The 27,365-nt window shown below is 46.7% G+C and overlaps 1 protein-coding gene across 1 annotated transcript; it reads left to right on the forward strand.

The window, feature by feature from the left end:
* The first annotated feature begins 8,015 nt into the window (after positions 1 to 8,015).
* On the forward strand, positions 8,016 to 24,982 carry SPATA16 (spermatogenesis associated 16). The gene is given in 14 exon segments (XM_059491544.1): positions 8,016 to 8,073; positions 8,076 to 8,141; positions 8,323 to 8,399; positions 9,482 to 9,732; positions 9,811 to 9,967; positions 11,001 to 11,146; positions 11,939 to 12,028; positions 13,232 to 13,316; positions 15,057 to 15,204; positions 15,579 to 15,719; positions 15,946 to 16,058; positions 19,102 to 19,266; positions 20,988 to 21,065; positions 24,776 to 24,982. Coding segments are annotated over 14 exon segments (1,782 nt in total).
* Positions 24,983 to 27,365: the final 2,383 nt, after the last annotated feature.

Below are 27,365 nucleotides of genomic sequence, written 5' to 3' on the forward strand. Positions count from 1 at the left end.
TGGTTCTGTCCCAGTCCCTGGCCTGGCTCTCCCCGTTTGGGGTGTCTCCCCAAAGTGCCCAAATCGCTGCTGAAGTGCCTGGGCTGCTCCTGGCTGGGGATGTTGCTGCCCACCAGCCTCTCCTGGTCAGTGCCAGGGGGTGGGAGGGGGTTTGGGGGGTCCTGGGGGAATGGGGAAAGGCTTCTGTGGCTCTTGGGGTGTTTGTGGTGCTGGGAGGGGTTTGGGGGGCTTTTGTGGCAGACTGTGAGGGGGGTTTGGGGTCCTGGCTGGGCTGTGTGGCTTGCAGAGAATTTGGGTGGGTTTTGGGGGAGATGGGAAGGGGGTTTGGTGGCTCTTAGGACCATTTACATTGCAGGGAGTGTCACGGACATATTTTCTAAAAATTCCTTTCGCTAGGAGTTTTCTCCTGAGGAGCTGAGAAGCCTCAGAAAAGAAATGTAAACAATAACTCTATGATGGCTGTGGAATGTGGTCTGGAGATGGTTTACCAACAGGTGCATCTTTGATTGGTCTCATGTGGTTGTTTTTAATTAATGAACAATCATAGGTCCAGCTGTGTCAGGACTCTGAGCAGTCACAAGATTTTATTCCTTTCTTTGCTAGCCTTCTGATGTCTCCTTTCTCTTTCGTTAGTGTAGTTTTAATATATCATTTTCTTATAATATATATCATAAAATAATAAATCAGCCTTCTGAAACACGGAGTCAAGATTCTCATCCCTTCCCTCGTCCTGGGCACCCTCAAACACCACCACAGAGGGAGTGCTTTGGGGGAGTCCTGGCCAGGAGCTGTGGCGTGGTTTGGGGGGTCTGGGAGGGGTTTTAGGGCAGATGTGACCCCCCAAAGCAGCCACCAGACCCCACCCCCAAGATGCTGCCAGGGCTCTGTGGCTCCATGTTGGGGTTCATCCTCCTGGTGCTGCAGCAGAAGGTGAGGGGGAGTCCCCAGGGGCTGTGTGTGTCCCCCCCATGCCGGTGTCACCCCCTTGTCCCTCCCCACAGGGCTCCTGCCCCAGCTCCTGCTCCCCAGAGGGAATTTGGGGAGGGGGCAGAGGGGGTGCATAGCCCCCATCAGGGGATGACCCCAGCCCAGCCCCTTTGCTCAGCACCAGGCTGAGCTCGGGGCCGATGGAAAGCAGATCCTGCAGCTGGGACAGTGTCACTGTGGTATTTTCTGAAAAATCCCTTTGCCAGGATTTCTTCTCCTGGGAAGTTGAGAAACCTCAGAGAAAATGTAAATAATAATTATCTGATTGCTTCTCCTCCTCCTCCTGCCCCTCCTCCTCCTGCCGTGCTCTCAGCTGCAGCAGCGGCGCCCTCAGGGCAGCCCAGGCCGGGCCTGGTCCCTCCATGGGGACAGGGACAGGGCCAGGCCGCCCTGGCCCCGCAGCCCCTGAGCTCCAGCAGCAGCAGCAGCAGCGGAGCCATCGCGGCCCGGCCCAGGGGCCCTGGCGGGGACACAATGGCCGCAGTGGGGCAGCCGCTGTGCTGGCTGGGGCTCGCAGCCTCAGGGCAGCCGAGACATCGCCACAACCTGGCCATTACCAGAGCCCCAGAGAGTGCAACAACCCAGCCATCGCCACAGCCCGGCCATTACCACAGCCCCAGAGAGTGCAACAGCCCGGCCACCTCCACAGCCCCGGACAGTGTCACAGCCCGACCAGTGTCACAGCCCCAGCCAGCCCTGCTCTGCCAGCGCCACAGTCCCGGCCATTGCCACAGCCCAGAGAGTGCCACAGGCCGGCCAGCACCACAGCCTCAGCCAGCACTACAGCCCCGGACAGCACCACAGCCCGGCCATTATCATAGCCCTGCCATCACCACAGCCCCAGAGAGCGCCACAGCCCGGACAGTGCCACAGCCCTGGACGTGCCACAGCCCGGCCATCGCCACAGCCCCAGACAGCGCCACAGCCCCAGACAGCGCCACAGCCCCAGACAGCGCCACGCCCTGGCCATCGCCACAACCCGGCCATTGCCACAGCCCGGGCCAGTGTCATAGCCCCGGCCAGTGCCACAGCCCGGCCATTACCACAGCCCGGCCAGCCCTGCCTGGCCATCGCCACAGCCTGGCCAGCACCACAGCCCCAAACAGTGCCACAGCTTGGCCATTGCCACAGCCTCAGACGGTGCCACAGCCCTGGACAGAGCCACAGCCCGGCCATTACCACAGCCCCAGAGAGTGCCACAGCCCCGGCCAGTGCCACATTCCCAGCCATTGCCACAGCCTGGCCATCGCCACAGCCCTAGTCAGCCCTGCCAGCCATTGCTACTGCCCAGCCAGGCCTGCCCGGCACTTGCCACCAACAGGGCCCTGCCCGGCCCTTCACCCGCCCCACACCAGGAGGCCAATGTGGCCAAGGCAGCCAGCAGCAGCCCAGACCCAGAGCCTGCAGCCACGGGCACGTCCAGCTGCTCCTCACAGTGCCCAGCAGGGCACACAGACATGTGTCCCCACCCTGGGCTGCCCCTGTGCTCCTGCAGCCCTGCTCAGCTCCCTCTTCCCTGACACAAAATCCCCTCGGGCAGCTTCCCTGGAGCCCTCTGGGGCTGCCACCCAGGATCTCAGCTCCTTCCATCTCTGTGTGTCCAGGTGGTGCCTGCCTGGGAGATCCCGGAAGATGCAGGTTCACTGGAAAAGTAAAAATTCATCAAGGTCAGCTTCCCTGGAGCAATCTGGGGCTGCTAGACATTTTTGCCATCCTGAAATTGGAAGTCAAGACTGTGGAACACTCCTTGGAACAGTCTCAGGTAGATCACACAAGATACAACTACCACAAAAAGACAAAAATCTCCTCAGGTACCTGCCTTGGAGCAGTCTGGGGCTGCTGCCTGGGATATCAAGTGCCTAAACCAGTGAGAAGACTCTGGCAGATGCCAGGAGGAGTCTCCAGTGCACCCTGGCATACAGAAATGCTTCCAAATGAGCAAAAGCATCTTGGGAATCCTCGCTGGAGGAACCTGGGGCTGTCTCTTGGGAGCTCTGCTTCCTCGAGGAGGTGTGAAGACGCTGGGACATACCTGGGAGCAGCCACAAGTGGATTCTGGAGTGAAAACTCCAAAGGAGAACAAACATACTGAGAACCTTTCCTGGAAGACTGTGGGCCTGTGGTTATCAAATCAGGTCACAAAATGAGAGATCAAAAGACTCCAGGAGAATCCTGGGAGAAATCTCAGGTGAATCCAGGAGAATAACATTTCCCATGAGAGGGTAGAAATCATCTGAGGCATCTCATGGACAGGGACATCTCCAACCAGAGCGAGCTGCTCAAAGTCCCCTCCAACGTGGCTCTGGATCTTCCCAAGGATGGGCACCCAACACCTCTCAGGGCAGCCTGTTCCTTGCTTTCACCACCAAATATTTTGTAAAAAATCTCTGCCTCATGCTGGGGTCTCCTGGATGACTGTGACAAGCAGCAGGCCAGAGGAGCTCATGGAAGGGATATAATATAATATAATATAATATAATATAATATAATATAATATAATATAATATAATATAATATAATATAAATCAGCCTTCTGAGAACATGGAGTGAAATTCTCATCTCTCACCTTGTCCTGGGAACCTCACAACACCACAGACTCCCTGTTGGGAAGGATGAAAGTTTGACAAGAAACTCTCACAGACATGCGTGCTTGGCAAAATGATCTCTGAATGTAGAACCTGAGAATGGAATAGAGATGGAAGAAAGTTTTGATACAGAAGAAAAGAATTGCTCAGCCAGTCTTACTGGATAACCAAGGAGGCAAAGGGTATATTAGTTAGAAAGGGTTTTTATGGCTTAGAGCAAAGGATAAACCCATCTCAAACAAGAAGATGTTTTTACCAAGCAGAAAGATAGCACAGGCAAATAAGACGTCTGGCAAGTAGAAAAAAGGTCTCAGAATTTTCCACTGCAAGGAAACTGAAGAACAACTTCTAGCTTAAACTGTAATGTACTAACTTTTAGTGACTGGAGAATAGTAACGTGAACATGGTAATTATAGGAGTTATTATATAGGTATCATAATGATACGATTATGATATGATATGATTGATATGATATGATATCATATGACATAGTAGTTAGGCTATAGGTAAAAGTTAAGGTATAGATTGGTTCTGCTGTATTAAATTATTCGTATACTGCAAATAAAGGAGTACAGGCTCCCTGGGAGAGTCCTGTAATTTTTCCTGCACCCTAAAATCTGAAATTTTAATACTCACACCATTTTATCACATGATAAAATAATGACACTTGGCTTCATAGAGCCCTTTCAGTCTGTTATGTATTTCATCATTTAAGGATTATCCAATTAAGCTCTCCAGTTAGTGAGAGAAATCTTTATGCTCAGCAAAGAAAAGTATATAATGCATTGTAACCAAAATTAAAGGGTCTGCAGGCTTGTGTGCAGCTGGAGCTGGCAGCTGTAGGCACAGGCTCTGTCACCCATGACCCTGGACTGCTGTAACCTCTTGGATGGAATAAACTGCATTTTGTATACAATAAACTGCATTTTGTGTACAATAAACTGCATTTTGGAGAGCTGCCTGGAGTCCCACATCCCTCATTTAGGCTCTTACAACCTTCCCCTTTGCCAAGCCCTCAACACCTGTACAGCTCATTAGAGAGGGCTGAGGGCTGGAGATGGAGGCTGCAGTGCCCACTCTGAAGAGGTGATAACAGCACAGTGCACTGGCACTGATCCAGGGTGTGCTGAGGAGACCATGCCCAGGGGAAAAACAGCCCCTCAACATGGGATGGACAACTCTGCTCATCCCCTCTGCCCCAGCCCTTTCTCTCACGTAGTTATGTGTGAAAAGTACATATTACGTGATTGGCTCTTTGCAGATATTAAATGCAATACTATATGTGTTATATTAATTAGTAGTACTGTGTTTTTTCAGTAGTGTAATAAATATAGTTTTAGGCTACAACATAATATTAAAATAGAAACCATGCCCTGTAAGATACTTTTAACTGGCTCAAAGAGTGGATAAGATAATAAAGAAATTCTTTGCACAGAAATAACAGCAACAAGACACGAAAATCCCAAAGAGAAGAATTATTGTCTACTTATCAGGAAGAACCAGACCTCTTCTACCTCCTTTCAGACTCCACGGAGCCAAACTATGATTTATAAGATGGGAGAAGTTGACAATAAACAGAAAAATCCCTAGTTTGAAAGGAATGTTTGCATCATGTCTGAGATATATGAATATGCAACAGGCTGTTGCTTTTAAGGGTTAATGCTTTGCTAGCGAGCCATGCTTTCAAGAGGAAAGCATCCAAACATTGGTAATTCTTTGTTTTTTATTGTCCTTTATTGTCCTAACTCTGCTTGTCCAAGTTCTTATTGGTCTAATTTGTATTACTATTTTTATAACAATTTTATTACTATTAAACTTTTAAAATTTTAACACAAGTGATTGGGGATTCTCGCACCAGGAACCCCTCAGAGCCCCACGGGTCCCAGCCCCACTGAGGCTGACAGATTCCCTCCCAAAATGCTGCATTCAGTTCTGATGCAGCACTAAGAAATCCAAGAACAAAACAGAAAGCTGATGACAGAATCTTGCAAAATCCCACCCAAGAACATTCTGTTATAAAATCACAAGTATTAACAGAAGCTGAAAAAGTCAGCGTTAGAAAACTATGCTGTAGATGAGTAATGAGATGGTTTGTTCTCATAATTTAAGAGCAAATATTAAATTTATGTTAAGAGGGGCTGGAGGTATAAAAGGCAAAACATCCATTTTTGTAGATGAGCAGATGGAGATTGAATCCTTTGTTCTTGGTGCTGTATTATTTTCTTAATTCAGTCTTCTGTTGGTTTTTGATAAGGTCTCAATAAACCTTTTAAAGTTTTGAAGCTGAGCATAATTTCTCACAACAAGCTTCAAGCACTTGTCCTAGAAGAGCTCAGGCAATAAATTTAATTGGAATGAACCCTCTCTCTCTAACATGTGAGCAATTCCATCAGATTTCCAAAACCAGTGAAAGAGGGGCCCCAGCGGCAGAGGCTTCACACAAAGCAATGACACAGAACAGGGCAGGGCAAGCAGCTGCCAGAATTATAACTTTTCCATTGCACTGAAGCATTTATTTTAATTTCACTGTAGCTGCTATTTATAAAGTGCAAGATTTAAGAGTCTTGAAAAATAAAAATAAATAAAAAATAAAAGGCCCTCACTATACCAAAAAGACAAACCTCACTTTTCTTTACTGTCATGAGGCTCCTGAGAAAAACCATCAAATCATCCTACAAGTTCAGAGGTACAAAAGAAATCTGACTTGAGTTTCTCCAGCAAACCACAGCAAGGTTTGTCCAGCTGGCCATTCAAAATAGGAACAAACACACAAATCCAGATTTTCTAAGATATTTTTCATGGTCATCCTCCATTTTTGTAAGGCGGATTGCACCGAAGACCTATTATATTCTTGCTGGGAAGAAAGATGCTTTGAGTTATTTAAGTTTTCAGGTTCATTTAAAAATGACTTTCACTAAAGTCAGATACTCCCAGGCTTGAAGGTAAAGCATAAATAAAATTAATCACCTGCCTGCAATAAGTGCAGAAAGAACACATAGAAATCCCCTTTCACATCAAAATCTAAAAAAAATCTTAAATCTAATTTGGACAGCCAGAAGAGACCCGATGAGAGCTGGACCAGCCAGAGACCAGATGAGAGCTGTTGCCGGTTCTGAGTTTGTTTTTCCAAGCCCCTGCCCCAAATCCTGGGTTTAACTTTGGCAGAGCTGTGTTCAGCAGCTCTGGGCCCACAATGGCAGAGATGTGTTTGGACCTGGCTCACATCCCTTGAGCACCATCCCCTGCCTGCACAGCGACAGCTGCTGCTCCCAAATCATCTTTGTGGCCATTTGTAGCACAAGCCCAGCCCAGCTGCAGGTGAGCCCCAGGAGGGGAAGGAGGGATTGGTTTGGAAGCTCCTGGGTGCCCTCAGTGGGGCTGGCCTGGAGCCATCCCCACCTTGCCAGCAGGGCAGGAGCGGTGCCCGGTGTGTCCCAGGGCTGTTTGGGCTGGGCAAGGGCTGGGGGGCAGCTGGGCTGGGCAGGGGCAGCTGGGCAGGGCAGGGGCAGCTGGGCAGGGCAGGGCTCTCCAACTGCCCTGGATGTGGAACTGGAGCCCAGCAACTGCCAGAACGGCCGATGGAGCCCTGGCAGGTGAGTGGGGAAGGGGCAGCTCCCCCTGTGCCGGGCCCAGAGGGGGCCTGGGGGGGCCTGGAATGTCCCATGGGGAATGGATCCCTTTGGGAACACCAGGGCATTCCCAGGGGGCTGTTCTGGAGCTGGTGGCAGCTTTGGTGCTGGCCCTGGGGACAGACCATACCAGGGAAATGGAGCTGCCATGCCAGGGCTGCTGGCCATGCCGGGGCTGCTGGCCATGCCAGGGAAATGGGGCTCCTGGCCATGCCAGGGAATTGGGTTGCTGGCCCTGCCAGAAATGGGGCTGCTGGCCATGCCAGGGAAATTGGGCTGCCATGCCAGGGAAATGGGGCTGCTGGCCATGCCAGGGCTGCTGGCCATGTCAGGGAAATGGAACTGCTGGCCATGCCAGGAACTGAGACTCCTGGCCATGCCAGACCTGGGGCTGCTGGCCATGCCAGGGCACACCCACATCTCCCATCCCTGCAGGCACTAAGGAGGGAGCAGCTTTTCCTTGCATTCCCAGCACCCCAGTTCACAGCCCAGCCCCAGCACTGCCCAGACACCACCATGGGTTTCTCCCAGTCCCCTCCCAGATGATTCCTTGTGGCCCAGAGGAGCCACAGGAGGGATCAGAGGGTGCTGGGGGGGCTGCAGCATTCCTGCTATGGGAAAGGCTGTGAGAGATGGGACCCCTCTGCCTGAAGAAGGCTCAGGAGAAACCTCAGAGCTTCTGCCAGCCCCTGGAGGGACTCAGGGACTTTGAACAAGGACCTGCAGGGACAGCACAAGGAGGAATGGCCTCCAGCTGACAAAGGGCAGGGTTCAGCTGGATCTTGGGAAGAAATTCCTCCCTTTCCAGGGAGGAATGGTGAGAAGGGTGGAGAGACCCTGGCACAGGTTGCCCACAGCAAACAGAGGTTGCCCTGAAGTGTTCAAGGCCAGGCGGAAAAGGGCTCAGAACATCTTCCCTTCCGGTGTTATCATCAAGTAAGGCCTCTTCCAGCAGGTTGTGTTTGTTCCATTTTCAAAGGCCAGGGCTGAAAGGATTCCCAAGGAGGGGAGGAAGAGCTAAGCTGGAATTCCTGAGCTGGGATAGGCTGGGAAAACATTGAGGGAAAACAATGTCCTCAGGGACAGCCATGCAAACCTGAGTGTGCTCATCCCTGTGTTCTTCCAGGAGCTTGGACTGAGCCAGCAGCTCCCTGCCCAGATGTTTCTGCAACAGGAACCTTCCTCAAGAGCCCCTGAGGTGAGTCCAGCTGTGCTGAGCTGGCTCAGGACCCTTGTGAAATGGGAATTCCCTGAGGGGAAGAGAACTGCAGGAGCCCTGCAAGGGAGAAGCTGCTGGGCCATGGCTCTCCTGAGTCCCCTGAGTGGGGTTCATTTCTCTGTGCCTGATTCCTGGCTCCCCATTTTAGCCCAAAAGAGACTTCTTCCCTCTGCTCCATCAGTTTAACAACACCTTTGGTGGTGAACATGAACAAACAGAACAGGAATCTGATCTCTGATGTGTTATTTAATTTAATTGTAATCACAGCAATACGTGTCCTAAACACAAGCAAAGTGCTCAGAGTAGAAACAGATTTAATATGTTTGAGCAGATTGTGAAATTGGTTCTCCATGAATGAACACCCATTCTTGTTGGGATCAGAAGAGGCACCTCAGATGGTATTTTGGAACTGGGCAGGACACCTGCCCTCCTCTTAGCAAGATAAAGCAGAGATGGAAGATCAGATCTCCACTCCAGACTATGAACAGACATTTTCCCCCCGATACTTGCATTTTATTTAATTCTGTTTTCTTTTCTTCATCCAATTTAATTTAATAATATGTTCCAAACCTATTTATCCCAATGCATCCAGTAAAGTTAAAACAATGGAAGGCAACTAATTTCAAAATATTTCCCCTTGATGTCATTTTGTTTGGTGCTAAAATCCATGGTGAAGCATTGTCAGAAATCACTTCTGGGAACAAAACAAAGCTCTCCTGGGGCATTTTGCAGAGGCAAGCTATGACAAGCACAAGGGGGAATGGCTTTAAGCAGAAAGAGACTTAGATTGGACATAAGGAAGAAACTCTTGGCTGTGAGGGTGCCCAGAGCAGCTGTGGCTGCCCCTGGATCCCTGGCAGTGCCCAAGGCCAGGTGGGACAGGCTTGGACCAGTCTGGGATAGCAGGAGGTGTCCCTGCCCATGGCAGGGGATGGAATGAGATGATCTTTGAGATCCATTCCAACCCAAACCATTCTAGGATTGGATTGGATTCTCTGAAATTACTCTAAATCCCATAATTCTCCCCTCACCTCCCACTCCCTCTCTTACAGGCGTGGCAGGAGCCAAAAGAAGCCCAAGAACGACCCCAGGGCGGCGCAGACAGAGCGAGCCATAAGCGGAAAGCAGGAACCCATGGCAACGTGTCGGGGACAAAAGCAGAAACAGCAGCAGCAGAGAGCAGCACAGGGACATTGCCCAGCCCTCCACTCCTCATCCCTCTCTCCAGACTCTGGGAAATAGAAGCAGAGTTGATCTGCGCTGATGAGGTGGACACCGAGCTTGAGTCTGGCGAGCCGGTGGCGCCTGCAGTGCCACCAACAGTGCCACCAGCAAGGCCACCAGCGGTGCCACCAGCAGCAGGGCCACCAGTGATGCCACCAGCAGGGCCAGCAGCAGCAGAGGCTCAGGCTCCTGCCCAAGGCCCTGGGGACAGCCGGTGGCACCGTGCTGGAGCAGGGCTGCGGGCGGCCCTGCGGGACGGCAGCGCTCGGTGCCGCCAGCGCGATTTCGCCGCGGCTGCTGCCAAGTTCTCCACGGCTCTGGAGGTATGGAGCTAAAGGGCTGTGAGCCCAGGGCAGCTGGGACCCCTGCAGCAAAGCCAGGGCACTCCCTGGGGCAGGAATAGCAAAGGGAACCAGGGCACCAACCTGGAGTGCCCAGGGTTGGAGAGAAATGCTGAGATGTGATTTCACCTGAAATCTGAGAATTGGGAGTTGGAAATAAACCACAGGAGGGGGGAAGTGTTGGGCTGAACCAAAGAATGTCAGGTAATTTTGTACTTTTCTCCAAGTTCTTAACTGTATTGATGTGTGGAGGATATTGAAATCCCACAGAGTAGAAAAAATGCTCCTTTAATCTTAGCTCTATCAACAACAAATGCCCTCTCAATAACTGGGGAGTTTTCACTCTGCCCCAGCTAATACTTTCTCTCCAGCCTGACTCCAATACCTTCAGCTTCTTCAAACTCTGAGAAAGGGACTGCACTTTTTTCAGCACTGTTCTGCCAAACTTCATTCAAAAGCATTTGTCAAATATTAGGGCTTTCCAGTTCACAAGTCAATATCCTATTCCTTTTTTTTTTCCTACAATACTGAAGTAATTTTTTAAAGCCATAAATATTATAGCAGTCAGTGCGTAAAATGATAAAGTGTCATCCTTTTTAAGTGCTTTTTTTGCCCCCTATATTCTGAAATGAGCTGTGGTAGGAACAGCACCATGGGTCACTTAAGAAGAAAGGAGGACTTGTCTCCTCCTGAGAGGAAAGGCTGGTGAACAGACATACCAGGAAAATGGATGAGGGAATTCATCCCTGGGATTGTGGACAGAGTGATTGGGACATCACAGTTGCAGGGCTGGCCCTCCTCAGCAGCCCCTAAATCCAGCTCTCAAAAACCAAAAACACAGAGAATCCCTGAAAGACCCTTCTGTCCTCTGTACTGGCTTTTGTAATGCTGACTTTAGTTAAAGCCCGAGCCTATTAGACCTCAGTTTTCTCCACTGATCAGTCACAAAAAGTGTTTTCACCCAGCAAATGGTGTATTCTGATATTTGGAAATCATGGTTTTGTTTCATGTGCAGCTTTGCAGCAAAGGCTTTGCTCTAGAGGATCCCTTGAAGTCCTCCCCAGATGATATTTCCAGGCTCGCCAGTTGGATCGAGTCAAAGCTCGTCATCTGCTACTTAAAACTGGGGCAGCCTGGCCTTGCTCTGCATCACTCCCACAGGTAAGGGAAAACAAGGGTTGGATTCACTGCTCACGCTGAAATCCAAACTGAAACCAAGGCTAGGAATGAATGAGTGAGAAAAGAGGAATCAAGAGAACACACAGGTGGAGTTGATGTTTAAGTTGGACTAACGGCATCTCTTGAAGGGTCTGACACACAGACCAAGGTTCACCCACGCTGCACCTATGCCTTGTACAGAAAGTATTAAAATATTAATTTTAAAAATATTAAAATTATTAATATTTAAAACTATCTTAGGTTCACCTTGTGATACATTCCAGGTGCTCAGTGCTTCCAGGGAAATGGGCCAGACACCTGCTGCTCCTGTTTGGGCAGCCTGGGGTTAACAAGAACTTGTGCTATGGCAGTTTTGCTCATGATTCCTACATGCCAAAGGCAAGAGAAAATATTATCCCTGGAGCATTTTTTCTAGAGCAATACACAAACCCCTAATGAAATTGCATTTAGGATAAATCCACAATGAAATGAACCTTTAAGTAATATTTTAGTAATGTTTTCTTCACTGATCAAAGCTGAAGAGAGAGGGAGAGAAACCACAACGAAAAGAATCTTTAAGTAATATTTTTAGTAATGTTTTCTTCATCAATCACAGCTGGAGACAGAGGGGGAGGGAGGCAGAGACCGAGAGTTCACCTGGCATTTGAGATGTAGCGATGAGTTTTAGAGCAGAAGTGCATTTGGAGCCTGCCTCAGGCACCACTTGATTCTTAGGAGCTTTAGTGGTGTAAGAAATGCCAGGCTAACCTTGTCCATGCCTGTTCTCTCCCCAAGGAGCATCATCCAGAACCCCTCTCACTTCTGCAACCACCTGCGCCAAGCCGCCTGCTTTCGGTGCCTGCACAGATACTCGGAGGCTGCCAGGTATTTATGCTTCCAGGGAGCTCCTGTGCATCCCTTCCCACAGCTCCCAGCAGTGACATCCTCCAGGAGCCAGGCTTTGCCCAAATCCTTGGTTTGTGTGTGTGTGACCTCAGGGGCAGCAGAGCTCCAGTGCTCCCAGTTGCTGTAATGTGAAAAATCCCAATTGTGGCCCTAAATGACATCTGGGGCTGGCAAGGAGTTCAGGGAGCTAAAAATGTGTTTGCTGATGCTTGTCTAAAGGCTGGACAAGGACTGGGAGTTTTGTGTAAGCTTTGGTGTAAAGCTCACCTGGCACTCTTTGAACAGGACCTCCTTCCAGCCTGGCTGCAGAGCCCCTTCCCTGCGTGAAAAACACCACTTATTTTTAAAATTTTAAAAGTTTAATAGTAATAAAATTGAGAGGAATAGTGGATTTGACTTTACGAACAAGCTGTGGATCTGCTGGTCGATAAAACTAGCACTGGGAGATAAAAGAAACAACGTGAAGGATTCCAATGATGGATGAATGGAAAAAGGATATTTTTCTTTACAAATAAACTTTAGGTTTGCTGATAAATGAAATTAGACATTGAAAGATGAAAGAAACAATGGGGAAGAAAAATCTCTAAATTCAGTAAGAATTAAAAATTAAAAGGGAGGGTTATACATTAGAGAGAAATCTTTGGTATCAGATGTTTTGGGAAGTCTGAACCTCTCAAGTACCTCAGCCAATGGGGAAAGAGAGAAGGGAAATGCAGCCAGGAAATTGGGATGAAAAGGAGGCTGAATCCTCCAAAAATTCAAGAGATCCCAGGGGAATGCCCCACGGCCTCTCCCTTTATTGGAATAAAGCCAGAAAGGACTCCACTGTCTCCTTTTGAAACATAAACCTCTGGTGTTTGTGGATTAATTTTCCTTAAAAAATGGTTATAAAAATAGCCAAAAACATAAAAATACTAAATCACAATAGTGTATAGAATTGTGATGTAAAAATTTGGAATAGAAACTGCTGGTGAGTAAAAATTGGAATAGAAACTGCTGAGAAAGCTGATGAGTACCCCTACAAATACCTGTAACCATCCATTATCGGTGTGCAGCTGGAGGGAAAACTTCCCCCACCGTACCCAGTGCTGTACTGCTCATACTTTACCATATTAATTAATAAATTGATTGCTGGTTGAACATTGGCCTAGCCAAGCTCTCATTCAAACACTGTGTCCCCAGGAGCGCCATGGTGGCGCAGTGTCTGTACGTGCTGGCCGAGGGCGCGGCGCCGGACACCAGCGACCTCCTGCAGCTCTACTGGCAGGTACGGCCCAGGGAGCCACACCGGGGCGGGAGGAGGTGGGAGAGACATGAGAGGAGGTGTGGGAGTCCAAGGGGCTCCTCAAAATGCTGCTTATTGTGTACAAAATGCTGTCTATTGTATACAAAATGCATATATTGCCATTTAATTGTATACAAAATGCTGCTTATTGTATATACAAAATGCAGTTTATTGTATGCAAAATGCAGTTTATTGTGTACAAACTGCAGTTTGTTGTATACAAAATGCCGCTTATTGTATACAAAATGCTGCTTATTGTATACAAAATGCAGTTTATTGTATGCAAACATCAATTTATTGTATACATGTTGCTTATTGTATACAAATAATACAATGTTGCTTATTGTATACCAAATGCAGTTTATTGTATATGAAATGCTGCTTATTGTATACAAAAAGCTGTTTATTGTATATAAACTGCTATTTATTGTATGCAAAACAGAGTTTATTGTATACAAAATACAGCTTATTATATGCAAAATGCTACTTATTGTATACAAACTGCAGTTTATTGTATGCCAAATGTAGTTTATTGTATGCAAAATGCTGTTTATTGTATAAAAACATCCATTTATTGTATACAAAATGCTGCTTATTGTATACAAAATGCTGCTTATTGTATACAAACTGCAGTTCATTGTATATAAAATGCAGTTTATTGTATACACAATGCTGCTTATTGTATACAAACTGCAGTTTATTGTATGCAACCATAAGTTTATTGCATACAAAATGCCATTTATTGTATGCAAAATGCTGCTTATTGTACAAAAACATCAGTTTATTGTATACAAAATGCATTTTATTGTATACAAAATGCATTTTATTGTATACTAAGTGCTCTTTATTGTATACAAAATGAAGTCTCTTTTGCAAAACTGCATTTTGTATATGCCGTTTATTGTATACAAAATGCAGTTTATTGTATCCAAGATGTTACAGCAGTCCACGGTTGTGGGTGACAGAGCCTGTGCCTACAGACAGCTGTCAGCTCCAGCTGCACACAAGCCTGCAGACCCTTCAGTTTTGGTTATATTGCATTATATACTCTTCTTTGCTGAGCATCCCAGTACCTAACAACCAATCTATCCCTTTACTTTTACCCACAGCCTGTCATAACTACTCTCATTACCACATTATGGTTAATACTATCCAATCACATGAGTTAGTAGGGTACAGTTTAAGCTGAAAGTTGCTTTTCAGTTTTCTTGCAGTGGAAAATTCTGAGACCTTTTTTCTACGTGCCCCACCAGCATGTTTGTTTGCCTGTGGTGCCTTTCTGCTTGGTAAAAACCTCCTTTTGTTTGTGCTCAGCTTATCCTTTGCTCTAAGTCACAAAACCTCTTTCCAACTCAACATAACCTTAGCTTTCTTAGCTGTGCAGCAAGACTGGCTCAGCAAACCTCAATTTACACATCTGTTGTTCTTCTATATCAAAACTTGCTTCCATCTCTATTCCATTCTCAGATTCCACATTCACAGATCTTTCTGCCAAGCACACACATATCTGTGAGATTTTCCTGTTGAATTTTCATCCTTCCCAGCAGGGAGGGCTCCCAAGGATGGCTGAGCCCAACTCCTGCACGGGGCCATTCCCTGTGCCTGAGTGTGCTGCCCAGCTGCTCCCGGAGTATCCTTCCAAACCACTTAGTTGTTTTGTTTGGATTTTTTTAACTAGCCTCTACCCAACATTAAATTTATCATTTCTCTTCCCTTTTTCAGGCTATGACTCAAGAAGCCCTCAATGGAGAAGTCTCTTTTTCTGTTCTGTACACACCTTTTGAGAAAGAGGACAAGGCTGACAAGATAAAGGAGGCCACCAAAGCCTTTGCAGAGAAGCACCCAGATTATGTGCAGCACATATTTACAGGTGACAGCAGGTTTCAGCTGCCCTCAAGCACTGTGGGCTGTGTTTGTGCAGCTGAATTCAGAAGAGTTGGAGAGAATTGAAGAGTTTGGGCTGCTTGGCCTTCAGACACTTCCACAGCACTGTGGGGAATTGGGTAGAAGATGCTTCATCTCAGGCATCAGCAAAATTGAAGCTGTTGATGCAAAAGGCTGCAGAGCCCTAAGATTCAAGGCCCAGTGAGGGCTGGATGCATTGGTTTTGTCGTCTGAGTTTCGGGAAGGTTTCTGGAGACTATTTCACCCCTTAGACTTCTCATATTTTTCTCCCAAAAAGTAACTTCTCTTACAACTGAAAGGAAATATGAAAGTGGGAATTATTTTCCTTTCCCTGTGCAGATCCTCATGGAATTCACCTGTTGCCAGAGAAGGCTGAGTCTCATCCTGGCCAGCAGTACTTACTGACTCTGGGCTTCAGAAACAAAGAGATTGGGAAAACTGTGGAGAAGTTTGTAACTCAAAACCTGCCAGTCTTTCCAGGTGTGCCAAGTTGCTCAAGAATTTGTCTGGCTTGGGGGTGACCCCCAAAATCCTTACTAAATGTGGGGGAAGGAGTGTCTCGGGACCCATTTCCAGCCCTGACAGCCCAGGCAGCTCTTCCCATCCCCTTCATTCCTCCCCCAGTTCACCCAACATCCTGACAGATCCCCTAAAAGATGGAGATGAATAAACACAGCCTCTGTGGCTCTGTGATTTCACTTCCCAGGCCAGAAAACAACTTTCAGTCCCAGCATGGAGGAAGAGGCAGAAACATTTTGGCAGAACACTGGGAAAAGGATCATGGCAGCCATGGCTTTTATAGGAAGCTCCAAGATAAAGGTGAGGATCCCATTCCCTGCTGGGATGGGGTGTGTGGTGTTTGGGATGTGCTTTGGGGGTAATTCCTGCTGCTCCTGCTCCTGCAGTGTCCAGAAACGCTCTGTCAATTAGAACAGGGGTCTGCTGGGTTCAGACTCTTTTGAAAAGGAGTCCAAATGAAAAGGACCTAACTGTGGTCCTTAACAGCGGCCACAGCTTCCTGAAAGTCCCTCTGCATGCAATTTTATCCCATTTTTATTGACTGTGGTGGTGTTTGTGGGTCCCCAGGACGAGGGAAGAGATGAGAATCTTGACTCCATGTTTCAGAAGGTAGATGTATTATTTTATTATAATATATTATATTATATTATATTATATTATATTATATTATACTTAATATAGTATATTATAATTAATATAGTATTGTAAATATATTATATATTAATGTATTAATATATATTAATTATATATTAAAATTAAAACATTATAATATAGTATAATTACTAATAATTAATACATTATCGTATTAATATACAATCTATTTATATATTAATTACTATATAATTTCATATTATAATTAATATATAATAGTATAATATATATTGATTGTATGTCATAATTAATGTATGATATTATAATATTATACTATATTAATATTATATTATTTTATTATAGTATATTGTATTAAATATCATTCATATTCTTCTATGAAAAGAAAATTATATACTAAAACTATGCTAAAGAAAGAGCAAGGAGACATCAGAAGGCTAGAAAGGAAAGGAATAATAAAGTGAATAAATAAAAAGTAAAAAAGTAAATAAAAAATAATAAATGTGACAGACCCAGAGAGTCTGACACAGCTGGCTGCCATTTGCCATTAATTATAGACAATTCACATGCAACCAATCAAAGATGCACTGTTGGTAAGCAACCTCCAAACCACATCTCACAGACATCAAATAGTTATTATTTACATTTATTTTCTGAGGCTTCTCAGCTCCTCAGGAGAAAAACCCTAGCGAAAGGATTTTCATAAAACATGTCAGTGACAATATCCCACTGGCCTAAGGGAGGGGGGTGGATGGAGGGCAGACAGCCCTGAGGAAACACACAGATGCTTCTCTGCAGGGCTTCCCTGAAGCCCTTTGCTCTTGGCTCTGGATGACCAAAACTCTCCAATCACATGAGTTACTATGGTACAGTTTAAGCTTAAAGTTGCTTTTCAGTTTTCTTGCTCCTTCAGTTTTCAGCTCCTGATGTTCAGAGTCATGGAAGTGGCAGCTTTGGGAAAAGGGAGGATCTGTTCCTGCTGGGAGCATTCCCTTCAAAGCCACAACTACAAACAGAGTGTGGTTTGGACACTGGAAACACAACCAAATCCTGGTCTTTCTGAAAGCCCCAGAAAAACTGCAATGTTAAAGTTTTTTTGATCCCCCCCCCCCCCCAATTCTCTCTTTGCTTTTGGAGGTGAGATTCCTCTACTGCAACTACTGCAGTCTCAAAAGAGTAACAGAAAGAGGAAAATCTTTGAAATCAGGCAGGTTTTGCACTGCCCATGACTCCCCTCTTCTGTAAATGAATTTGGAGCAACAGGAGCACACAGTTGCAGCAGAGATAAGCAGAGAGGTTTGGTTTTCAGGACACGGGGAAAAGAAACTCATCCTGTCAGAGATGAGAGCAGAGAGCTGCGACAGTCCCCACTGCAGGAATTAACACTGTTCCCACACAGCAGCATTTCCTATCAGCTCTACACCTCCCCTCTGACACTCAAATATTCTTGCTGAAACCCAAGTGCACTCCCAGAAAACCCAGGTGAAATCCCAGCACCACATAAGGCAGCAGCCTTTACTGTATCCAAACATCAGTTTATTGTATACAAAATGCTGTTTATTGTATACAAAATGCAAATTTAGGCAAGGGCTACCCTGGTGCCACCAACTGGGCTGAACTGGGGGCCTGAGGGTTCATAACCAGCCCCAAGGATTGCTGTGAGAGCTGCCAGGGAGAGCAGGAAAGCCCCAGGAGAGAAAAGAGAGTCACTGGTTTGGAAAAAACAGCTGCCAGGTCCATGTCCATTGTCAGGGGAAATTTATTCCCTTTCCCTTCAGTTTTCAGAGCATTCAGTGATCCCAGCAAGATGGAACCTCTGCCCCAAGGAGCAGAGGGCAGTGCCAGTTCTGCCTGGGAGCCAGAGCTGCTCTGCTGCTGGGCACTGACCTCTCTGTATGGCCCTGACTGAGACTGGGCCACTTTTGTTTCTTTTAAAGCATCCCACAATTGTCTCCAAGCTGCAAACATGATTCCATCTTATTTCCATCACACCTAAGCTAAATTAAAAATGGCCAAACTTCAGCTACAGACTCAAGCCTTACAACTTACTTGGAGAGGAAAAAATAATATCTTTGGGGTTTAACAGAACAAACATTTCTTTCTGCTGCTCTCTTCCTCATTTGCAATCCAGCTCCTTGTTCTGCTCAGGCTGGTTCTGACCAAACCAGCTCAGTGCCAAAGCCAAGCTGACCAAACCATGGCAACACTTCAGAGAAGTCCATTCTGCCCCCTTGGTTTTGCAGCCACCCAGCCTGAAGTTCATTACATTATTTATACACACATGGCTCTGGCTAAGCTGGGAAAGCTGGAACATGCTTCAAGTGTGCCACGTTCCTGGCTGCCTGGTGGCCAGAGACCACCCCTGCAGGCTTCAGTTCCTCCAGGGTCTGTCTTTCAAACCATGGGTTGGCACCCAAACCATGGGCTGAGGCTGGAAAAGCCACCCAGGAAAGCCAGGCAATGTTCAATGGAGGGGTTGATGGAAAAGCCAGTTCCAAAGGAGAAAACTGTTTGTGTTTGTTATCTGCTGCCCCCCCTTCCCATCCATCATGACATCTTTGTTTTCCCAGCCCTTGCTGCCTCTCTGGAGCCTGTCCCAGCAGCAGGCCTGAAAGGTGCTGAGAGCAGGAGCAGCACAAACACTGAGGAGAAGCCTGGAGGCACAGGACCCCGAGGGGATCAGGGTGCTCCCTGTGCCTCTCCTCTCACCTCCTCTCCTTCCCTGGCCCCACAGGACGAGCGTGGCCCCTGTGCCAGAGCCATTGAGCAGTTCCACCATGCCAGCCTGCTCAGCCAGCTGCAGAGAGGGGAGGAGCAGGCCCAGGTGATGGCCCAGGCCATGGCTGAGCTGGCCACTGCTCCCTACCTGCAGAGAATCTCCCAGGAGGATGACGAGCTGGTAGGTTGTGATTTCCAACACTTGTTTTGGAGGCTGGGAGACAGAGCAGGAAGGGCCAGGGCAGAGTTCTGTACTTCCACCCTTGTGGGAAATGGATTTGTAGAGAATTCTTGAAGTTTGATAGAAGGTTTACATTGACAAATTAGAATAAAGGTTTTTAAGATACCTCTCAGTTGCCCCATCTTTGGGTCAGAAAAGAGTTTAATCCAACACGCCCTGTGCTCTGGAAGTCCTTTGTCCAATGTGGGGATCTAAAAGAGTTCTCAAATTCTCCTTCAGTGCTTTGACAGAGGAGGAGCTGATCTGGTGACAGAACCACCAGGCCTCACCTGTCAATACCTATTGAAAATCCCTTTTCTGCCCCAAAACCTCCCCAGATCAGTCTGGAAAAATGATTGCAATGATTCAGCTCTTGCTGCCTTGACACCTCTGACCTCAAAGGGCACCTGCAGCAAAACCAGCCTGAATCAGGGGAGGGGGAAAGGAGGGAAAACTGATTTTCTATGCTGGGTCCCAGCCCCACAAGCTCCCTGCCTCAGAACAAACCTGCCTGCCTGCTCCTGGTCAGGATTGCTGCAGAGGTGCCCCAGGTTGGTGGAGAATCCCTGGGGCTGCTGAGAAGCAGAGCCTGGGCCCTGACCCAGCCCAGCTCCACATTCAGCACTGGGAGGATTGCTGCAGCCAAAAGTGATGGTGTCCAGAGGGTTGGGGAGAAAAGAGGAGGGGGAAACATCTGCTTGTGTGCATCAGTGGGCAGCTGGTGCCTCTCCTCGTCCCCTGAAGGGACACCTCTGGCTGAGCCCTGTGCCTCGAGCACACCCCAGGAATGCTGACACCTATAGTGCAGTAGATCTTAATTCCTTGTGTAAAACCCTTGTGAAGAGACACCAAAAACTTCTGTTTGCATTCCCTTTAACTCAACCCAGCATTTTGGAAGAGAATTGTTTGGAGTGCAGCAATAGCACAGCTCTCAAGTACCAGTTTTCCCCAGTTTGTTCCTAAACACTGATGTGTGACAGTGTTCAGAGGGGCTTTAGGATGAGGGAAGAGACGAGGATCTGCCTTTATGTTTCCGAAGGCTTGATTTATTATTTCATTATATATATTACACTAAAACTATACTGAAAGAATAGAAGAAAAGGTTCCATCAGAAGGCTGGCTAAGAATAGAATAGCAAAGAATGATAACAAAGGCTTGTGGCTCAGCTGTCTGTGCGAGCCAGCTCACTTTGATTGGCCATTAATTACAAACACCCAACATGGGCCAATCACAGATCCACCTGTTGCATTCCACAGCAGCAGATAATCAATGTTTACATTTTGTTTCTGAGGCCTCTCAGCTTCTCAGGACGAAAAATCCTAAGGAAAGCATTTTTCATAAAAGTTGTCTGCAACACTGATGCTAAGGGCAGCACACCCTGGACCCAACTCTTGTCTCTCTGTCTCTGAATTAAGAGTATCTGAACATTTTCCAGGGGTTGGGAAGAGTGCAGGGTGCCAGGACTGCCCTGGAAGGGGACTGTGGGGAGTCAATAATAAATTATTTTAGACACACAAGGATGCAAGGACTGGAGAAAAGATGAGTTTGCCATGCTCAGTGTGCAAGATGAGCCACAAAAATCACCAGAGTGCCAAGGATTTGAATTAGGGTTTAATTTGTGTATTCAGAGAAATTATTTCTCAGTGAATTCCACGCTGACTGATTGTATCTTGGTGCCACAGCTGCAGTCACTGATGGCAGATGCCATGGACATCCTGGCAGGAAAAACTGGAGAGCGTGTGTGGACCAAAATACAGAAGGTAACAGCCTGCAAAGGGCTCCTTGGGCAGGAAACATCCCTGAGTCTGCTCTGTTCAAATGGAAGAAAAGAGAGGAGGTACCAGGGAGGTGTCTGTGGGGTCTGTGAGGCTCTGGCTGCATCCTTGCTGTGCAAGCACCAGTGCAGCTGATGTGCTGCACCAGAAACTGCAGTGATGGCAGCAGCTGATGTGCCAGAGCAGCTCTAACTGGGGGAACCCACATTTACTCTATAATAAATAGAACTTATTCTGTTCTATAAATATGGAAAGCACAGGCAGACCATGCCAAAGCACGGCTCCAGGCAGGAACATCATTCCCACACAAAGTTCCAGGCAGGAACATCACTCCTACACAAAGTTCCAGGCAGGAACATCATTCCCACACAAAGTTCCGGGCAGGAACATCATTCCATCATTGCTCTGCTGCTGCCTGCTGGCATCCCCAGCAGCACAGACACTGTACAGAGCTGCTGTAAATCCTGCTGCTGCTCTGGTGTCCTGTTTGGGTTGGAACCCAGGGCACAGGAAATATTTGTCTGCCTGTCCTGAGAAGTCCTGACCCTCAAGGGAACACTTTTAACCTTCATCCAGGGAGAAAGCTTCCAAGATTTGGGATGAATTGGAATCTACAAGTGTGAGAAATAGATAACACCATAGTTTATCACAGGGTGAAAAACTTGGAGCTTTGGGTTTTTAGTATGGAGGTGGATAGAAGACAAGATAGAGGATTTTGGGCATTGTCTGATCTTCTTGTTCTTCATCTACTCCATTTTCTGCAGTTGGGAGCACAAAGTGATTATTTAGACAAAACCTCAATACAGACGTTGTGTGAACAAAAAAATAATTACTTATTAGTAAAAAAGTAGAAATTAAGTACATTCTAAGAGTTAATTGGACAAAATAGCTTTAAAAGGCCTTAAATCTGTGTGTCCTGTGACTTTTGGTCCCTTCTCTTTGTATGCTAAGTCTGAGATGTAAGTGAGGTACCAAAACTTTGATGAGAGAAAAATAAACAACAACCTCAAGACCAAAAAACCCAAAGTCCTGTCCATCCCTCATTCCTGGCACAGAACTTTTTAGGGGTCTCCCCATCCAGGGCATCCACAAAGGAAGTTTCCACAGACTGGTGCCCTGTGTGAGGATTGAAATCACAACCTTCAGATAATGAGACTGACTCCTAAAAGACTCACCCCACATCCCACCCAGCACCTGGGATCTGTTTTCCTGCCTCTTTCTGCCACTTGTGCTCAGGCAGACACCCAGAATAGATAGAACAGGCACTTTTAATGGTGCAGGAAAGTCGTGCAGACACTTTAATTTGGTCTCTGGCTGAAGAGCCCTGCAGGCTCAGTGACTGTGGTTAACAGAGCCAAGCCCTGCACTGGACCCTGCCCTATGGGAGGGATCAGCCTTCCCCAGATTCCCCATCTCGGGAGGTTGCAGTTTATTGTAGCCCCAAGAATGAAAAGTCTCTGTTTTGGCCCACACGTTCAAAGAATGAGTCAGAGCTCTTCAGTTCTCAGCCTCAGAGTTGTTTATTGTATCTTATCTATAAAATTTTTTCTCCTGCCCTGCCGAGGTCCATCCAGCAGGATAATTCCAGGCACACAGACTGCCCCTGGGGCTGTGTTATCTGTGTATACTAAAAACTACGTACACAATGTTTAGAATTACTTTCCAATATCTATCACCTATGTTAGACAGTGAGTTTCTACTCTAAACCAATCCAAAAGTGCCAACATCACAGCAGAAGATGGAGATAGAGAAGAAGAAGAAAGGCTGGACACACCCAAGTCCCTCCATCTTGTCCCCAAAACCCCCATACCAAAAACCCCAAAATCTACTTTTTCGCCCAGTGATAATTTTATTATTACAGTACTTAAATTTCTGTGGCTTTCAGGTCTTCATACAAAGCAGGTAATTCGCTCCACGGGTCATAATCAAACCCACAGGTGTTGTGGGCTGTGTGCCAGGGGCTCTGAGCCCCCTCTCAGGGGTCCTGGCAACTCTGGACACCCAGAGGGATGTCCTGAGTTTCGACAGCCCCACATGCTTTTGGCCAGTCCATGATTTCCCAGGCTTTTATCTCAACTTCTCCAAACCCAGGTTGCCACCAGGTGTCCTCTCTCTAATCCTCTGCATGTTTCTAAGCTGAGCACATCACAGCAGAGCCAACCCACGAGGCTGAGAGCCCCAAGCTCCCCCTGCTCCTGGGCCAGTGATCTCTTGGCATTACAAGAACCAAAGTTGCACCAGCACAGCACAAAACTCCTTCCCATGCCATCATCCACGGTGCCATGTGCATCCCATCCCCTGAACAGATCCCCCCTGCCAGCTCCATGGGCAGGAGGAGGAGAAGGCAAAGCTTCTCTCCCAGACTCTCTGTGCCCTCAGCACCCCAGGGCAGCAGATGGAAGTGTGAATAAACTTTCCTGCTTGCCTCTCTCAGAAACATCCCCCACCATACACATGCACACATGAATCATGCATCTGTAGCACTGTAATATGTTGCTACGTGCCTGTGTAAGTGTATATTCTGTCTATTTTATATTTTATGTCGTAATGTGCCAGTAACTGTATATTTTCATGAGTTTAGAATCATAGAATCACAGAATGGTTTGGGTTGGAAGGGACCTTCAAGATAATTTAGTTCTAACTCCCTGGCACAGGCAAGGACTCCTTTCACTATCCCAGGTTGCTCCAAGCTTGGTCCAGCCTGGCCTTCGATGCTTCCAGGGATCCAGGGACAGCCACAGCCAAAACTACCAACCCAAAACCACCAAAACTCAAAAACACCAAAACTCAAAACCACCAAAACTCAAAAACACCAGCCCAAAAACACCAACCCAAAACCACCAAAACTCAAAAACATCAACCCTCTCCCCCTCCACTGACCCAAACCCACCCCCTCACCAATCCAAAGCAGAGTTTGTGGCACAGTTCCAGTCCCAGGCCAGGGCTGAGGAGCACCTCAGGGACAGCCCAGGATCAATACAAGAGGAGCCACGCCTGGATTAATTCCCAGTCCTTTCTGTGGAAGAGGTTTTGCAGCCAATTCTCTGAGCTAGAGAGGAGTTTGATGGGAGGATCCAGGTTTATCCCTGAATTTCCTACCAAGGTCGTTGACATAGAAACCAAGAAAGAAAAAAGAAGGAGAATTAAGAGAAACCTGCAACTCTCTATTCCAATAAGAAGTTTGTCTCTTCTGACCAATGAGTAAAATGTAAACTTTGGAGCTTTTTAACAATGTATAAAAAGCATGCATGCTAGAATAAAAACTGGCTTTGAAGCCTTCTGAAAATGGAGTGTGTTGTTTGTATTGTCTCCATCTCAGCTACCATACCTTTCCTCTGTGCTGTGCCTGACGAAGCTACACTCCACCCCATGCCTGTCGGCACGGCAGAGCAGGATTTTTTATTTTAAAATTATTTCAGCTTAAAATGCAATGCACAGATGGATTCTTTAGATCCTCCCGTGGTGTGAATCTTAAGTAGAGCTCTGTTCCACAGCAAAGAAGGACGTGAATCCAAACAGAAATGGAGAAAACAAAAATAATGGCAAAGTCGGGCACCAACCAGCCGTCCAAGGGGAGCCTTTGTGTATTTTTGTTTCTAATGATTATTAGTTTGGAAATAAATTAATTGCAGCAGCTTTATAGTTTTTATAGAGGGGAATGGACCTGCTTGTGACAGCATTTCTCTCTAACCCAGGTGGCACTGATTGAAGAGTTCCTGAGGGAAGGAGAAGAGCATTTCTTAAAGACCTCACGTGTGCAAATCCCTGGAATGGAAAACATCAACTGGACTCCAAGGAGGCAGAAATACCTGAGACTGGAAAATACAAACATGTTCATTCCCAACCCACGAAGCCTGGCCACAGGGCCAAAGAAAAGACGTATAGTTTTTGCAAAAAGTTGATTTTGTAGGTATTTTGTAGCTATTGATACAAGTTTGATAGATGTTAATCTTATTTCGCATTGTGTTAACTTGAAGTTGTATTAATTTAAATTTCAGTTGTAGTCAATTGTATTTAACTGTGTAAATTTAACTTGCACTAGTTTAAATGTAAGTGGTATTAAGTAGCATTTATTTGCATTAACTTTAAGTTGCACGAATTTAAATTCAGATTGCATTAATTTGTATTTACTTGTAGTAATTTTAAGTTGAATTTAAACTTCTATTGTATTAAATTGGATTTAAATGCATAATTTTAAATTGTATCCTTTTAAATTTAAATGATATTAAATAGTATTTACCTGCATTAAGTTGTAGGAATTTAAATTCAGATTGCATTCATTTAAGTTGTATGAATTTAAAATCAGATTGTATATTTACTTGTATTAAAGCAGTATGAATTTCAACTTGTATTAAACTGTATTTGGCTGTATAAATTTAAGTTGTATTACCTTAAATGCCATTGAACAACATATAGTTGCCTTAACTTTAGGTTGTATGAATTTAAGATATGTATAGTATATATGTATAAATTCTATTAAATTTTATTTAATTGCATAAAACTAAGTTGTATCAGTTTAAATTTAAATTATGTTAAATAGTATTTACTTGCATTAACTTTAAGTTACATAAAATAAGGCTTAAATTGTATTGAACTAGATTTACTTATATTAATTTTAAGTTGTATGAATTTCAATTTAAATTGTATTTAATGTTAATGTTATGAACTTCTAAGCTGTATCTGTTTAAATGTCAGTTGTAGTAAATGGTACTTAATGGTATAAAATGTGAGTTGCATAAATTTCAATTTAAATTTTATTCAGTTGTGTTAAATTTTACTACGCCGTATTTAATGCGACACTGCCAGCAACACCAACCCTCTGCTCTGGGCATGTCTTGTGTCCAAACTCTGTCACATTCTGCTGGCCATCCTGATGGTCATCCAGCTGTCTGTCCTGCTGGCCATTCTGCTGGATGTTCTGCTGGACATTCCCCTGGCCATCCTGGCCATCCTCCTGGCCATCCTTCTGGACTTCCTGCTGGCTATCCTCCTGGCCATCCTGCTGATCATTCTGCTATCTGTCCTGTTGGTCATCCAGCTGGCATCCCTCTGTCCATCCTGCTGGATGTCCTGCTGGTCATTCTGCTGGACATCCTGCTGGCCATCCTCAAGGCCATCCTGCTGGACATCCTGCTGAACGTCCTGCTAAATGTCCTGCTGAATGTCCTCTGGACATCCTGCTGGCCATTCTGCTGGCTGTCCTGCTGGGCATCCTCCTGGACATTCTGCTGGCCACTCTGCTGGATGTCCTGCTGGCCATTCTGCTGTCTGTCCTGCTGGATATCCTGCTGGCCATCCTGCTGGTCATCCTTGAGGCCATCCTCCAGGCCCATCCTGCTGGACATCCTCCTGGCCATCCTGCTGGATGTCCCGCTGGACGTCCTCCTGGTCATTCTGTTGGCCATCCTGCTGGCCATTCTCCTGGCCATTCTGCTGGATGTCCTGCTGTCTGTCCTCCTGGCCATCCTCCTGGTTATCCTGCTGGCCACTCTGTTGGCGATCCTGCTGTCTGTCCTGCTGGCCATCCCCCTGGCCATTCTCCTGGCTGTCCTGCTGGCCATCCTGCTGGACATTCTCCTGGCCATCCTCAGGCCCCCAGGCCATTATCCCAGGCCATTCTCCTGGCCATCCTGCTGGATGTCCTGCTGGTCATTCTACTGGCCATCCTGCTGGACATCCTGCTGGCCAGAGCATGGCTCCGGACGCAGGAACACAACAGGAGGAGATCAGAAGAAAGAGAAACAGAAACACAAGAGGAAGGGAACAGGAGAAAGGGAAACAGAAACAGGAACACAACAGGAGAAAAAGAAAACATAAAAACAACAGGAGAAAGGGGAACAAGCACAACAGGAAGGGAACAGGAGAAACAGAAACACAAGAGGAGGGGAATCAGAGAAAGGGAAACAGAAACACAATAGGAGAGGAACAGGAGAAAGGGAAACGCACAACAGGCAGGGAACAGGAGAAATGGAACCACAAGAGGAGGGGAACAGGAGAAAGAGAAACACAACAGGAGGGGAAGAGCAGAAAGGGAAACTGAAACACAACAGGAGGGAAACAGGAGAAAGTGAAAGGGAGCCCAGCCCGGCTGCTGGGCTGGGCTCAGGCCTGGGAAGCCCTTTGTTCTCCGTGCCCTAAGGACAGTGTTTGCCCCGGCTGGATGGGAACTGGTTCTGAGCAGGGCACAAACCCTGCAGGGAGGAGCAGAGCTGCCCCTGCCTTCTCTGGGGCCCCTTTAGGGCTCAGGGCTCAGCCCCACATTTCGCCCTGTCCCGGGGACACATT

Source organism: Ammospiza nelsoni, chromosome 35 (genome assembly GCF_027579445.1).
Source record: "Ammospiza nelsoni isolate bAmmNel1 chromosome 35, bAmmNel1.pri, whole genome shotgun sequence".
Lineage (NCBI taxonomy): Eukaryota > Metazoa > Chordata > Aves > Passeriformes > Passerellidae > Ammospiza > Ammospiza nelsoni.